Source organism: Phyllostomus discolor, chromosome 6, assembly GCF_004126475.2.
Source record: "Phyllostomus discolor isolate MPI-MPIP mPhyDis1 chromosome 6, mPhyDis1.pri.v3, whole genome shotgun sequence".
Classification (NCBI taxonomy): Eukaryota; Metazoa; Chordata; class Mammalia; order Chiroptera; family Phyllostomidae; genus Phyllostomus; species Phyllostomus discolor.
The window spans coordinates 13,995,275-14,007,986 of record NC_040908.2 but is presented as its reverse complement, the minus strand read 5'-3'; the positions used below and the strand labels follow the sequence as shown (position 1 = coordinate 14,007,986).

At 63.0% G+C, this 12,712-nt stretch overlaps 1 protein-coding gene across 2 annotated transcripts in view; it reads left to right on the top strand.

Annotated features, from left to right (window-relative positions):
* The window catches only part of OTOF (otoferlin), an 86,593-nt gene that overhangs the window by 62,329 nt on the left and 11,552 nt on the right, over positions 1 to 12,712 (top strand). For both annotated transcript variants that reach the window (XM_028515244.2, XM_028515243.2), the window contains exons 12-30: positions 2,947 to 3,106; positions 3,409 to 3,595; positions 4,042 to 4,228; positions 5,575 to 5,798; positions 6,014 to 6,122; positions 6,668 to 6,848; positions 6,945 to 7,065; positions 7,632 to 7,732; positions 7,851 to 7,941; positions 8,122 to 8,238; positions 8,556 to 8,708; positions 8,963 to 9,152; positions 9,248 to 9,372; positions 9,741 to 9,875; positions 10,572 to 10,733; positions 10,882 to 11,001; positions 11,488 to 11,649; positions 11,762 to 11,924; positions 12,465 to 12,595. In XM_028515244.2, the coding sequence (XP_028371045.1) occupies positions 2,947 to 3,106; positions 3,409 to 3,595; positions 4,042 to 4,228; positions 5,575 to 5,798; positions 6,014 to 6,122; positions 6,668 to 6,848; positions 6,945 to 7,065; positions 7,632 to 7,732; positions 7,851 to 7,941; positions 8,122 to 8,238; positions 8,556 to 8,708; positions 8,963 to 9,152; positions 9,248 to 9,372; positions 9,741 to 9,875; positions 10,572 to 10,733; positions 10,882 to 11,001; positions 11,488 to 11,649; positions 11,762 to 11,924; positions 12,465 to 12,595 (2,819 nt within the window). The remainder of the gene's footprint in view (positions 1 to 2,946; positions 3,107 to 3,408; positions 3,596 to 4,041; positions 4,229 to 5,574; positions 5,799 to 6,013; positions 6,123 to 6,667; positions 6,849 to 6,944; positions 7,066 to 7,631; positions 7,733 to 7,850; positions 7,942 to 8,121; positions 8,239 to 8,555; positions 8,709 to 8,962; positions 9,153 to 9,247; positions 9,373 to 9,740; positions 9,876 to 10,571; positions 10,734 to 10,881; positions 11,002 to 11,487; positions 11,650 to 11,761; positions 11,925 to 12,464; positions 12,596 to 12,712) is intronic.

Genomic DNA, 12,712 nt, shown 5'->3' with positions numbered 1-12,712 from the left:
TCGCAACACCATCCACGTAAAAATCACCAAGTCTTAGAACACTCAAGCTGCGAGAGAACTTAAAAACATCTAGTCCGACCTCTCTGTGCCGATGGAGAAACTGAGGCCCAAGGCGATGCAGGGGCTCGCTCAGAGCCTGGGGACAGAAAGAAGCTGGGACTTGCAGCTGCCAGGCTGGTGCCATCCTCTGCCCCACGCATGCTGTCGTCCTCAGGAGAGGGTGGCCCTCAGGACTGTCTGCGTGGCAGGGAGAGTGGGGAGGGTCAGTCTGCAGCTCCAGGGCTTCCCGGGGAGCACAGGCAGCTGTGGGGAGGACACCTCGGAAAGGGAGTGAGGAGCCCCTGGGCCCTTCCAGGCGGAAGAGTCCTGTGAGGAAGCCACGGCCACTCAGGGAACACCTACGGAGTGCCAGGCCCGGGCTGAGCACGCAGCCCTAGCAGGTCTGACCCCCCGAATCCCACGCAGGTGTCATCAGTCCCATTTCACAGGAAGGAGACTGAGGCTCAGAAGTTCACATCGCTGGCTCAGGGCCACACTGAGAGTCAGTAGTAGAAACACAATGTGAACCCAGGTCTGTTGGGGCCAAAACCTGGTTTCTCCATGGGGGGACCCACCCACCCAAAAATTAGCTGCTCCCGCTGAGTCTGTCCCTGAGCCCAGTAGCCGCTATGGGAGCCGGAAGCCACACGGCCCCTGCAGTTGGGGCGCTGATGTCTTCATGCCAACGATCTCCAGTTTGGCCTGAACTGCTTGATGAGGCCTGGTTCCTGACCTTCTCAGGACATTGGTAGACAGCATACTGTCAGGGACAAAGGACTCCTGGGTGCTCCTGGGAGCCTTGGGTGACGTCAGCATCTCGTGGAGCCAGAAGGGATTGCTGGGGAACCAGAGTCTCTTCTCACCCTGACAGGACCGCATTTGCAGCATCAGACACAAGGGCAGAAAGCCGCTCAGTCATTGCAGCTCTCTGCTGGCGATGAGGAGGGGCCCTGCAGGACTCCACCCAGCCCAGCCTCCCCGGGCTGCTGGCAACCTCCCCAGCCCACGCAGCCTTCCCAGCCAGGTGGCAGAGCCAGACCCAAGGCAGGGAAGTGATGTATCAGGCTGGGATGTGTACCCCAGGGCCTCACGTCGTCCTGCACCCCTGGCCCGTTGACAGCGGCCATGCAATGCCACAGATCACAGTTGTAGGACTGGAACGGCCTTGGAGGTCTCCAGTCCAGTGTTCACCAGCATAGGACCCTCAGACAGCACCCCTGACTGGTCACCTAGTCTCCACTTAGACCTCCTCCAAAGGGGGCACCCACCACCTCCTGTTCCAGATCTCTCTATTCCTTTACATCAGCCAGAATCTGTCACCCCGCAGTCTTCACCCATGCTCACAAGTTTGCCTTAGAGGGACAGAAAGAATGACTCCAGTCCCGCTTCAAATGGCCTTTAAATTTGAAGGCAAGTTTCATGTCCCTTCTGATTCTTACTCTTTTCTTGCCAAATCCCCTCAGTTCATCTGACCACGAACACATCTGTCCATCTGCCCATATATCCGCACACCCACTCACCCACCCACAGACTCACACATCCATCCATATGTCCATCCACCCACCTGTCCACACTGTAACCCACCCGTCTATCCGTTTGTCCATCGCCGTCTATCCATCCGTCTATTCACCTACCTTCGCTCTTCCTCTGTGCATCTCCCCGCCCAGCCACCTAGCTATCTGTTCACGCATCCCTCCCACAAACATCTGCTCTGACAAGACCCCGAAGCTCCGGGCAGCCTGGGACATGGTCCCTCCTCCTGGGCTCTGCCAGCTCAGCTGACGACCCCCGGCGACTCCTCACCACACAGCTTCCCCATCTCACCATGCTGGACTCTCTCTTCAGACTCTGCTATGGCCTCCTCTCTCCTGGGATGCAGTGGGGCTGGCCGGTCCCCAGACAGGCTGATGTCTGCGTACAGCCCCATCACCCTTCACAGAGCCCACAGGGGACAGAGCCTCGTCAGGGTCTGAGCTAGGAGAGAAGGTGAAGGAAGGGGAGGGATGGAGGAGAGTTCTGAGCCCCCAGAGATTTCAGCGTCCACACGAAACCACGGCCAGGGCTTCCCTCCGCTCACACACAGCTTTAAAGCAAACCTTACGTGCAGACCCATCCTAGCATGGCCTCTTCCCCCGTCGTTGTCCCTTCCGCCACACTGGAGTGACACTGCCCTGTTGTTAGGAGGCTTTCAGTTTGAAACTGGAAAGAGATGATAAACAGTTAATCACAGTGACGGTGTGATAGGAGGTGTGCGTGTGGAACACCAAGAACACCAAAAGGGCCAGGCTCAGCAATTCTGAGGAAGTCAGGGAAGGCTGCATGGAAGAGGAGACATTCAAGCAAAAGGAGTAGAAGTTTGAGCGTGGGGGAGGAGAGCAGGGGCAGAGGGACAGTAGGGATGAGGGCATTCCTAGCTCAAAGACCAGCAGCCACAAAGACACGAAGGAGTGGAATAGCGAGTGAATCATTCGGGGGCGGTGAGCGGTTTGCCCAGCAGGAGCACAGGGATGGGGTGGGATGAGCGGATCCCATCCGTGGTCTTTACCCCAAGCACCGGGGAGGCCCACGGGGGGGAGGGGGCCCTCTCTGAAGGCTGTCTGGCCGCTGTGCGCAGGCGAGTGCAGGGGTTGGGGTAGGTGGGCTGCTGGCAGAGAAACCAGTTAAGAAGCAAAGTCACACTGCACACCTGGATATAAGACCTCGCCCCAGCAGTCCCCGCTCAGGGACTTCTGACTCCCTGGCCCCTGGTCTGGCCCAGAGGCAGGCAGAGCCTGGTGCAGGGGACCTGATGGCCTGACCCCTAGGGGCCAAGAGAGCCCTCCGCTCTGCAGCTCTGCGGCCTGCCCTGAGGGCGCGGTGCCCGGGGCTGGGGGCGGCGGGTGCAGTCCCAGCTCCTCGCCACTGCAGAGCACCAGTTCCACCACAAGTGGGCCATCCTGTCCGACCCCGACGACATCTCCGCTGGGCTGAAGGGCTACGTGAAGTGTGACGTCGCAGTGGTGGGCAAGGGAGACAACATCAAGACGCCCCACAAGGCCAACGAGACGGAAGAGGAAGACATTGAAGGGTGAGGCTCCCGTCTTCCCCCAGCCCGAGGCCTGACCCAGTCCTTCCTTCCCCAGAGGGAGCCCCTGGTACCTCCCACCCCCCCTTACCCTGCTCTCACCCACCCCCAGACAGCCCAGCTCCTCCTGGGAGGACTTCAGCCAGGGCTGGGGGCAGCCTCAGCACCCACAGACTCCTCACAGGATAGAAAGGACTGAGGCAGAGCGGGGGTTCGTGGAGATCGTCCCAGGCCCAGGAATGTGCAGGTGTTAGGGCAGGGGTTGGGGAGCCCGGGCCTGGCGCCCCAGCTGTGTGTGATGGCAGGAACTTGCTGCTCCCCGAGGGCGTGCCTGCCGAACGCCAGTGGGCCCGGTTCTACGTGAAGATCTACCGAGCAGAGGGGCTGCCCCGGATGAACACAAGCCTCATGGCCAACGTGAAGAAGGCCTTCATTGGGGAGAACAAGGACCTGGTTGACCCCTACGTGCAAGTCTTCTTTGCCGGCCAGAAGGTACTGGGGTCTCGGGTGCAGGGGCCGGGACTTGGGGTGACAGGCATCCGATCGGTGTGGGGGCCTGGGGGCAGACAAGAGGCAGAAGCAGAAGCAGGAGACTGGCCTGTCATTGCCTTGGCCCATTCACCTGTAACGGGAGGAGAGAGAGAGAGACGAGGAGGCTCAGGCTGAGAGGAGCTGGCAGGTGAGGCCAGGCTGGGAAATCCTCAGTGTGCACAGCCTTGGGGAACCCTCCGGCCTCTGGGTCCTACAGACCAGAGCTGAGGGGAACATGGAGTGGATGGAGAGTCAGAGAGGCTGGGGTGGGGAAAGAGTGCAGGAGATAGGTATACACGCACAGCACATGCCTACATGCATGCGAGCACTACACGTGCTCATGCAAAAACATGCATGTACACATGCTCACACATAAACCCTAATCCTCCCTCCCTCCCTCCCACCAGGGCAAGACTTCAGTGCAGAAAAGCAGCTACGAGCCGCTGTGGAACGAGCAGGTCGTCTTCACGGACCTGTTCCCCCCGCTCTGCAAACGCATGAAGGTGCAGATCCGGGACTCGGACAAGGTCAACGACGTGGCCATCGGCACCCACTTCATTGACCTGCGCAAGATTTCCAATGATGGAGACAAAGGTCAGCAGTAGGAGACCGAGTGGCGGGGGTGGGGGTCAGGGGCGGTCCTGTAAAGAAGGAGTAAATGAGTGAGACCCGCCCTTGCACACAGGACCACCACCGCCTCACGCCTCAGCCTGAGAGGCACCGGGCGTGGCCAGGCCTTTGCCGGCAGCGCCCTCCGCGGGGGAGAGGTGGCAAGTGCCGGCTGGGGTCTCTGCAGAGCTGGGCCGGAACCCCAGCTCTGACCGTGGGTAGCAGTGTGACCTTTGTACCCACGTTCCCATCGCGAAAATGAAACCACTAATTACGTGTGTGTACATACATATTACATATATGTGTACACTGCTGCCATAGTCCCTATCGTAGACTCGCGGGAACGGCCCCTCCTAGGATGCAGGCAGTGTGCTGGGTGCCGGGGACCCAGGGGGAAGCGCGCGTTCCTGTCCCCGCAGCACTCTCGGGAGGTTAGCGAGGTGGATGGGCCGCCAAAGGCTCAGACCTAAGGCGGAAGGCACGAAAGCCCCCACGTCTGTGATTCTGTTTGTGTGAGGTGTGCGGAGTAGGTGACTCCATAGAGACAGAGAGTGCGTTAGGGGTCACCGGGAACAGGAAGAGGGGCAATCGGGACCAACTGCTAACAGGTGCAGCGTTTCTTTTTGGGGGGTAGGAATGGTCTGGAACCAGGGGGCGGTTGCACAACGTAGTGAGTATACTAAAACCACTAAAACGCACGCTCCAAATGGCGAATTTTATGTTATCCGAAGTACGTCTTGATTTTTTTAATGCTATAACTTTTTTTAAAAATCAGGTAGAATAAAAACCAAACAAACAAAAAGTACTTCAGGCAGAATTGGGTCCATGCAACACCCGAGACAACAGCAGATCCAGCGGTGGGAGAGGTTAGTTAGGGCTAGGAATTAGGGGGCTTCCTGGAGGAAGAGCGTTGAGCAGGGAGGACATTCAGGGCAGAGAGGGGTCTGCGTAAGCACGGTGGGCTGCATGTGTATCTCCACATCGTGGCAAAAGGCCCCGAAGCCACGCGGAGGTGTGTGGGAGAAGCCGGCATCTGGTTTTCACACAGCTGGTAGGCAGCCCCGCTCCAGGCACCGGGAAGCAGGGAGCGTGACCCACGCACGTGCCCCGCACCCGCCCACACACAGCAGACGTCAGGTCAGCCTCCTGTAAGTCACAGGCTGCTGCGCTGCAGGCCTTCTCCTGCCTCGGATGCGTCACAGAGCAAGGCATGGGGCCTTCAGCTCAGCAATCGGGAGGTGTAGGCTGGGAGCCCCCAGAAGAGGTCCCTCCAACCCTAGGGGGTCCTGGGGCGTGACACGGGCCACTCCTCTCTCCCCGCCGACTCACAGGCTTCCTGCCCACGCTGGGCCCGGCCTGGGTGAACATGTACGGCTCCACGCGCAACTACACGCTGCTGGACGAGCACCAGGACCTGAACGAGGGCCTGGGTGAGGGCGTGTCCTTCCGCGCCCGCCTCATGCTGGGCCTGGCCGTGGAGATCCTGGACACCTCCAACCCCGAGCTCACCAGCTCCACGGAGGTGCAGGTGGAGCAGGCCACGCCCGTCTCAGAGGTAAGCTCAGCTGCCTTCCCACCAGGGCAGCCTGGGCCTGGGCTCTGCCTGCGTGGAAGGACTTGGGCCTCAGGCCTTCAGGGTTTGGGCTGCCCAGGTCCGTAGCTGGGTGATCCGTCCCCACCATCAGCCCAAAGGGCCTGTAGGAGGAGGCCGGGCCCCAGTCCCAGCATCCCGTGAAGGTTTAGGCATGGCTGCAACCACCTTCCCCACAGAGTTGCACGGGGAAAATAGAAGAATTCTTTCTATTTGGAGCCTTCCTGGAAGCCTCAATGATTGACCGGAAAAACGGAGACAAGCCAGTTACCTTTGAGGTCACCATAGGTGAGTGCTGGGCTCACAGAGGGGGCTTCCGTGCGGTCACTGCTAAGCCCCGCACCACAGCCCTGGGGGGAGGGAAACTTTGACCACTTTCCTCCGAGTGTCCTCAATCGTGCACGCTGCACACAGTGCATGCCCATGGTGTACACATGCCCATGGCGGGGGGCGGAGAGGGGGGGCCTGGGCTCCACCTACCACGCTAGGCTGTGTTTGGGACACGGGGAGAAAGAAGCCATCCCTGCCGAAGGGAGAGGCCCTCGTGGGGCTGGAGAGGACAGAGTGGGAAGATGGGCCGTGTCCTGGGCTGGGCCTTGGGCTCAGGGGTCCTCAGAGCTCTCTGCGAGATCTTTGCAGGTGTGGAGGACACGGGGGAGGGGGCATTCTCGGGTGGGTGTTCTGTCCCAGCTGAGCTGACCTGACTCCCAGCACCCCCCTTCCCTGGCTTTCCCTCTCTCCTCCCACGGACCCAAGGCAACGCCTGGACTGGAGGGCCAGCGAGGCCCGCTGGGAAAGGGTTCTGGGCCTCACGTGTCCTCTCGTGCTTCCAGGAAACTATGGGAACGAGATTGATGGCCTGTCCCGACCCCAGCGGCCTCGACCTCGGAAGGAGCCCGGGGCCGAGGAGGAAGTGGATCTGATCCAGAACTCCAGCGACGACGAGACGGAGGAGGGTGGGGACCTGGCCTCCATCTCCTCCACCCCACCCATGCGGCCCCAGGTCACTGACAGGTGAGCTGGTGGCAGAGAGGGCCCCGGGAGGCCCTGGCTGCCGCCTTCCACCTCCCTGGACCCCAGTCCTCAACCGCCCACCTCCCCCACCCCCAGGAACTACTTCCACCTGCCCTACCTGGAGCAAAAGCCCTGCATCTACATCAAGAGCTGGTGGCCCGACCAGCGCCGCCGCCTCTACAATGCCAACATCATGGACCACATTGCAGACAAGCTGGTCAGCCCCAGGCCTCGGGGGGCGGGGGGGGTGGGGAACAGGCGTGGTGGGGAGGGCATCCTCTGCACCTCGCAGGCCAGTTTGCCCAGAAACTTGCTGTGAAGGGCCAGGGGATGGGGGGAGCTGCTGGAGTGGCCCCAGCAGGGCCTCTGTTGCTGTCCCTGCCCCCAGGTCCCCAAAGTGGGCCAAGGGACTGGGGCTACCTGGAGTGGAGTCTGGCACTCCGGGCCCAGCCAGTCCTGGGGTTCCCTGAGGGCAGCTGGGGCACCCCTCTGTCTCTGGCCTGCACCTCCCCCACCTAGTCCTGATTCTGCCCACCCCTGTGAGTCCACCAGGACCACGGATTCAGAGCCCCAAAGTGGCTTTTGTCTTCAGGAACTGAAGACCCCCAGGCTTTGGAAGCAGAACCTGGGAAATTGGGGGTTTCCTGATGGCGGTGGGATGCCGGAGGGTGGCACTAGTGGGAGGTCCCAGGTCACCTTATTTCCCCTGATGGGCGGGGAGGCATTTGGGGGGACTGGGACAGGGGGCCATGACTCAGCGCGCACCCCGCTCCCGGTCCTCAGGAAGAAGGCCTGAACGACGTGCAGGAGATGATCAAAACCGAGAAGTCCTACCCAGAGCGCCGGCTGCGGGGCGTCCTGGAGGAGCTCAGCAGTGGCTGCCAGTGAGGGGGGGCGGGCAGTGGGGGGAGCTGGGAGGACAGGGAAGACAGGGAGGTGTCTGCAGGCCTCCCGCTGGCCTGGCCGGTGGGCTCTGCTGAGACCTGCTCCCCTCCCCCGCAGCCGCTTCCTCTCCCTCGCTGACAAGGACCAGGGTCACTTGTCCCGCACCAGGCTGGACCGGGAGCGCCTCAAGTCGTGCATGCGGGAGCTGGTGAGGACACGCGGTCCTCAGTGCTGGACCACAGGGGAGGGAGGGAGGGAGAGAGGGAGGAGGGTCTGGAGGTGCAAGGGGAAACTGAGGTGGGAGGCTGTGTGTCTGAGGCCACAGCACCCCCGGGCCAGCCCCCTGCGCCAGGCACCGTGGCCCGGCTCACCCCGCACACCCTCGCAGGAGAGCATGGGGCAGCAGGCGAAGACCTTGCGGGCTCAGGTGAAGCGACACACGGTGCGGGACAAGCTGAGGCTGTGCCAGAACTTCCTGCAGAAGCTGCGCTTCCTGGCAGACGAGGTGTGCCCCCGCCGGTGTGCACAGAGGGCCGCCCAGGCTGGACCCCGGGGGCCAGGAGAGGGAGGGGGCCGCACAGGAAGGGGTTGGGCTGGACTTCCTAGGAGGCCTCTGCTGCTCTGACCGCTGTGGGGGGACAGGGGCAAACCAGCTCTTCATCCTGCTGCACGTTCTTCCCGCCCCGTTGGTGGGGGGCGAAGGAAGACCGGCACCCGGGGTCTTTCCTCTGGTCCCTGAGGGAAAGACCCCGGTGGCCAGCGAGGCCTACAGGGTCCCTGCCATGAAGCGGCCCCCTCAACCCCGGGCTCCCCCTACCACAGCCCCAGCACAGCATCCCCGACGTCTTCATCTGGATGATGAGCAACAACAAACGCATTGCCTACGCCCGGGTGCCCTCCAAAGACCTGCTCTTCTCCATCGTGGAGGAGGAGCTGGGCAAAGACTGCGCCAAGGTCAAGACGCTCTTCCTCAAGGTGCCAGGAGGGGGCCCGACTGAGGGGGTGCTGCGGGGTGGGGGGCTGGGGTCCTGGGTTTGCATGCAGCTCTTTCTAAGGGTGAGTCCCCCGGGGAGGGAGCCGCCCCCAACCCCGGTCTGGCAAGCCTGAGCTGGTGGAGTGGCGCCCAGGGGGCGCAGGTGCTGAGAGTGGACAGAGCTGGCAGAGAATGGGAGGACAGCATGGTCCCGCCCCGCCCGCACCCTCCATGCTGACCCCACGCCCACCCCTAGCTGCCGGGGAAGCGGGGCCTCGGCTCCATGGGCTGGACGGTGCAGGCCAAGCTGGAGCTCTACCTGTGGCTGGGCCTCAGCAAGCAGCGCAAGGACTTCCTGTGCGGCCTGCCCTGCGGCTTCGAGGAGGTCAAGGCGGCCCAGGGTCTGGGCCTGCACTCCTTCCCACCCATCAGCCTGGTCTACACCAGTGAGTGGGGTGCCCTGGCTCCCAGCCCTCACCCTGGGAGGGCACTGGGGGAGGGGGGGCGGCGTCCCCAAGGCTCAGCCGGCCCGTCCCCACAGAGAAGCAGGTGTTCCAGCTCCGGGCCCACATGTACCAGGCACGCAGCCTCTTCGCCGCGGACAGCAGTGGCCTCTCGGACCCTTTCGCTCGGGTCTTCTTCATCAACCAGAGTCAGTGCACAGAGGTGAGGGTCTGGGGGAGGGAGCGGCTCTGGCTTTGAGAGTACCTGCGGACCTGTGAGCCTGCGGGACCTGGAGAGACAGAGGGAAGCCTGGCAGACGAGCTGCAGGCCCAGGCCACCCCGGGGAAGGCTCTGGTGCGGTTCTGGTGAACGCCGGGAAGACACGGGCAAAGGGGAGGGGGGGTGGGGGGCGGCGGGGGCAGACTTCACATTAGCCTTCATTTTAAGATTCCCAGAAGAGTCAGGGAACCTGACACTCCTGCCCGTCGAGTCCCCGGGAAGCCACAGCGGCCGCAGGTGGCTTCTGATTGGACATCTTTCCATCCACCACCGCTTATTACCTGTCTCCCCCGCCCTGCCCTGTACTGCAGGTGCTGAATGAGACCCTGTGCCCCACCTGGGACCAAATGCTGGTGTTCGACAACCTGGAGCTGTACGGGGAAGCTCAGGAGCTGCGGGACGATCCCCCCATCATCGTCATTGAAATCTACGACCAGGACACCATGGTAGGGTGGACTCTGAGACCGGGGACCTACCGCTTCGTCACTGCCCTCTGTGTGCTCGGTGGCCGCCTGCCCAGAGCCCCTCAGCCAAGGCGCTTGCAGGAACCGTGGGAGCCTGGGCTTGCTCACTGGCCCCTTCTGCCCCATCTCTGCAGCCTGCCCCCTTCCCAGCACTGTGGGCCTCTGGGGTCTCGGGGGGAGATGTGTCAGGGTGTCCCCACTTCCTCAGCACAGACAAAATGAGCTCAGGCCCCAAGTCTCCAGGACATGGGTCAGCAAGTCCTGCTGTCCCCAGCCTTCCCCCATCCCAAGGGGCCCTCAGCCTCCTGCCCGCACCTACCAGTCAGTAACAGCCTCCCGGCTCTCCATGAGCGCTCTAGAGTTGGGGGTGAAAGATTGGGGGGTCCCTCCAGAGCTGGGAACCACTTATGACAAGCCTCCTTAGCTACTGGGGTCCTGGAACGACCCTCTACTAGAGGTGGGAGGACCTTTTGTCCTGGGTCCCAACTCTGCCTCCCACTGCCAGCATGGCCTTGAGCGAATCTGTGGTGAGACTTGGTTTGTGCACGGGTTGAATGGGGTGACCCCACCTGCCCCCTCCCCTGCTGGCGTTGTGGCAAGGACAGAGTAAGACCCCAAGGTGACCGTGCAAGGTCAACTCAAGCCCCAAGCGGCCCCCTTGGCCATTTGTTCCATCAGGGCAAGTTCGACTTCATGGGCCGGACCTTCGCCAAGCCCGTGGTGAAGATGGCCGACGAGGCGTACTGCCCGCCCCGCTTCCCGCCCCAGCTCGAGTACTACCAGATCTACCGAGGCAACTCCACGGCCGGGGACCTTCTGGCCGCCTTCGAGCTCCTGCAGGTGCGGAGCCGGGAGCGTGGTTCTTGGGGGCCTGGGGTGTTGGGTCCTCCCTGTCTCTCTAGATCACGTGACATCTAACTCCTGGGAAGGCAGAGCCCGCTCTCCAGGCTCCGCGGGGTGTGACCCTGTGACCTCCCCCGCTCCCCAGATCGGCCCGGCAGGGAAGGCCGACCTGCCGCCCATCGACGGCCCGGTGGATGTGGATCGAGGCCCCATCATGCCTGTGCCCATGGGCATCCGGCCCGTGCTCAGCAAATACCGAATCGAGGTGCGTGCGGGCTCCACCCGCCCTTCCTGCCCCTCCAGCCCCTCCCGCCCCTGCCCTGCATGGGCCCTGCTGTGCTCTCTCCCTCTTGCCCCTCACTCCGTGACTCCATCGAGGGCATAAGCATGAATTGCCCTGCTGACATCAGATCCCAGGGGCCTTCAGCAACCTCAGGCAGCCTCATTTTTCAGACAAGGAGACTGAGGGACAAGGAGGGGAAGTGACTGGTCTGAGGTCACACCCGGAGGTGGCAGGAGGCGTGGCCCCACCAGTCCAGTCCGCCCAGTCTGCACCGAGTCACCCTGCCACGTGCTGGGACCGGTCCCAGCCCCACTGCCCGCCCCCAACACCCGCCCCTGTCAGCTGCCCTGGCCCCGGCCCCCCGACTCACTGCCCACCCAACCGCCTGGTTCCTTCTCCAGGGCCCAGTCCACCCACCGCTGGCTCCCTTGACTCAGGGGACACTCCCATCCCCTTGCCCCCTCCCAGGTGCTGTTCTGGGGCCTGCGGGACCTGAAACGGGTGAACCTGGCCCAGGTGGACCGGCCGAGGGTGGACATCGAGTGTGCGGGGAAGGGGGTACAGTCATCCATGATCCACAACTACAAGAAGAACCCCAACTTCGGCACCCTCGTGAAGTGGTTTGAAGTGGTGGGTGCTGGCCTGGGCATAGCCTGGCAGAGCGGGATGTGGCTGGCGTGGCGGGGCAGGCCAGGCGCCCCCGCCCCCTTCTGTGAGCTCAGGCTCCGTTGGCAACACCCAGGACCTCCCGGAGAATGAGCTACTGCACCCGCCCTTGAACATCCGCGTGGTGGACTGCCGGGCCTTTGGCCGCTACACCCTGGTGGGCTCCCACGCCGTTAACTCCCTGCGGCGCTTCATCTACCGGCCCCCAGACCACTCGAGTGCCAACTGGAACACCACCGGTAGGCCACACCCCAGGGCCCAGGCCCGTGTCCACCCGGTCCATGGGAGGGGCTCCAGCTCACGGCCCTGTCACATAGCCACCTGTGTGCCACCCCAGGGCATCCACAAGTGGGTACGGGGGAGGCCAGTGGGCAGGTCCTGTCCCGGGAGCCAAGCCGGCGCAGGGCTGCCCCTCACTCTAGAGCCAGAAAGATCCAGAGCCGGAGACGCCCTTAGAGGGCCTGAGGGCAGACAGCTTCCTCAGCTGGTGCCTGGAGGAGACCCGGCCTCCGCCCACCCCCACCCGCCCCCCGCCCCCATCTCCCGCCCGGCCAGCCCCTACTGTTTCTCTTGGCTGCAGCTCCTCCTTCCTCCAGCTCACCTGCTCCCTCTCCGGATGCCCACAGCGTTTCCCTCAGCTGCTCCATCCCTCTCCCTCCCCCCTGAAAGCTGGAGAATCAGCTTTAGGCCTCTCTCTGGTCCTTCTGGTCGCCCCTGACTTTCACTGTCACTCCTGCTCTTCCCTGTCTGTCTGCCTGTCTGTCCATCTCTCTGTCCAGTAAGACTCCTCCGGGGCTGCCGTGTGCTGTGCAATGGGGGCCCTTCCTCTCACCCTGCAGGGGAGGTCGTGGTGAACATGGAGCCGGAGGTACCCGTCAAGAAGCTGGAGACCATGGTGAAGCTGGATGCGGTAAGGCGTGTGGGGCGGGGCCGGTGCCGGCGCTGCCCTGGCTGGGAGCGAGCGAGTGGCTGCGTGCACCGCCCCCTCTGAGCCAGGCCACCTCCTCCGGCGTGTCCGGGGCTGACC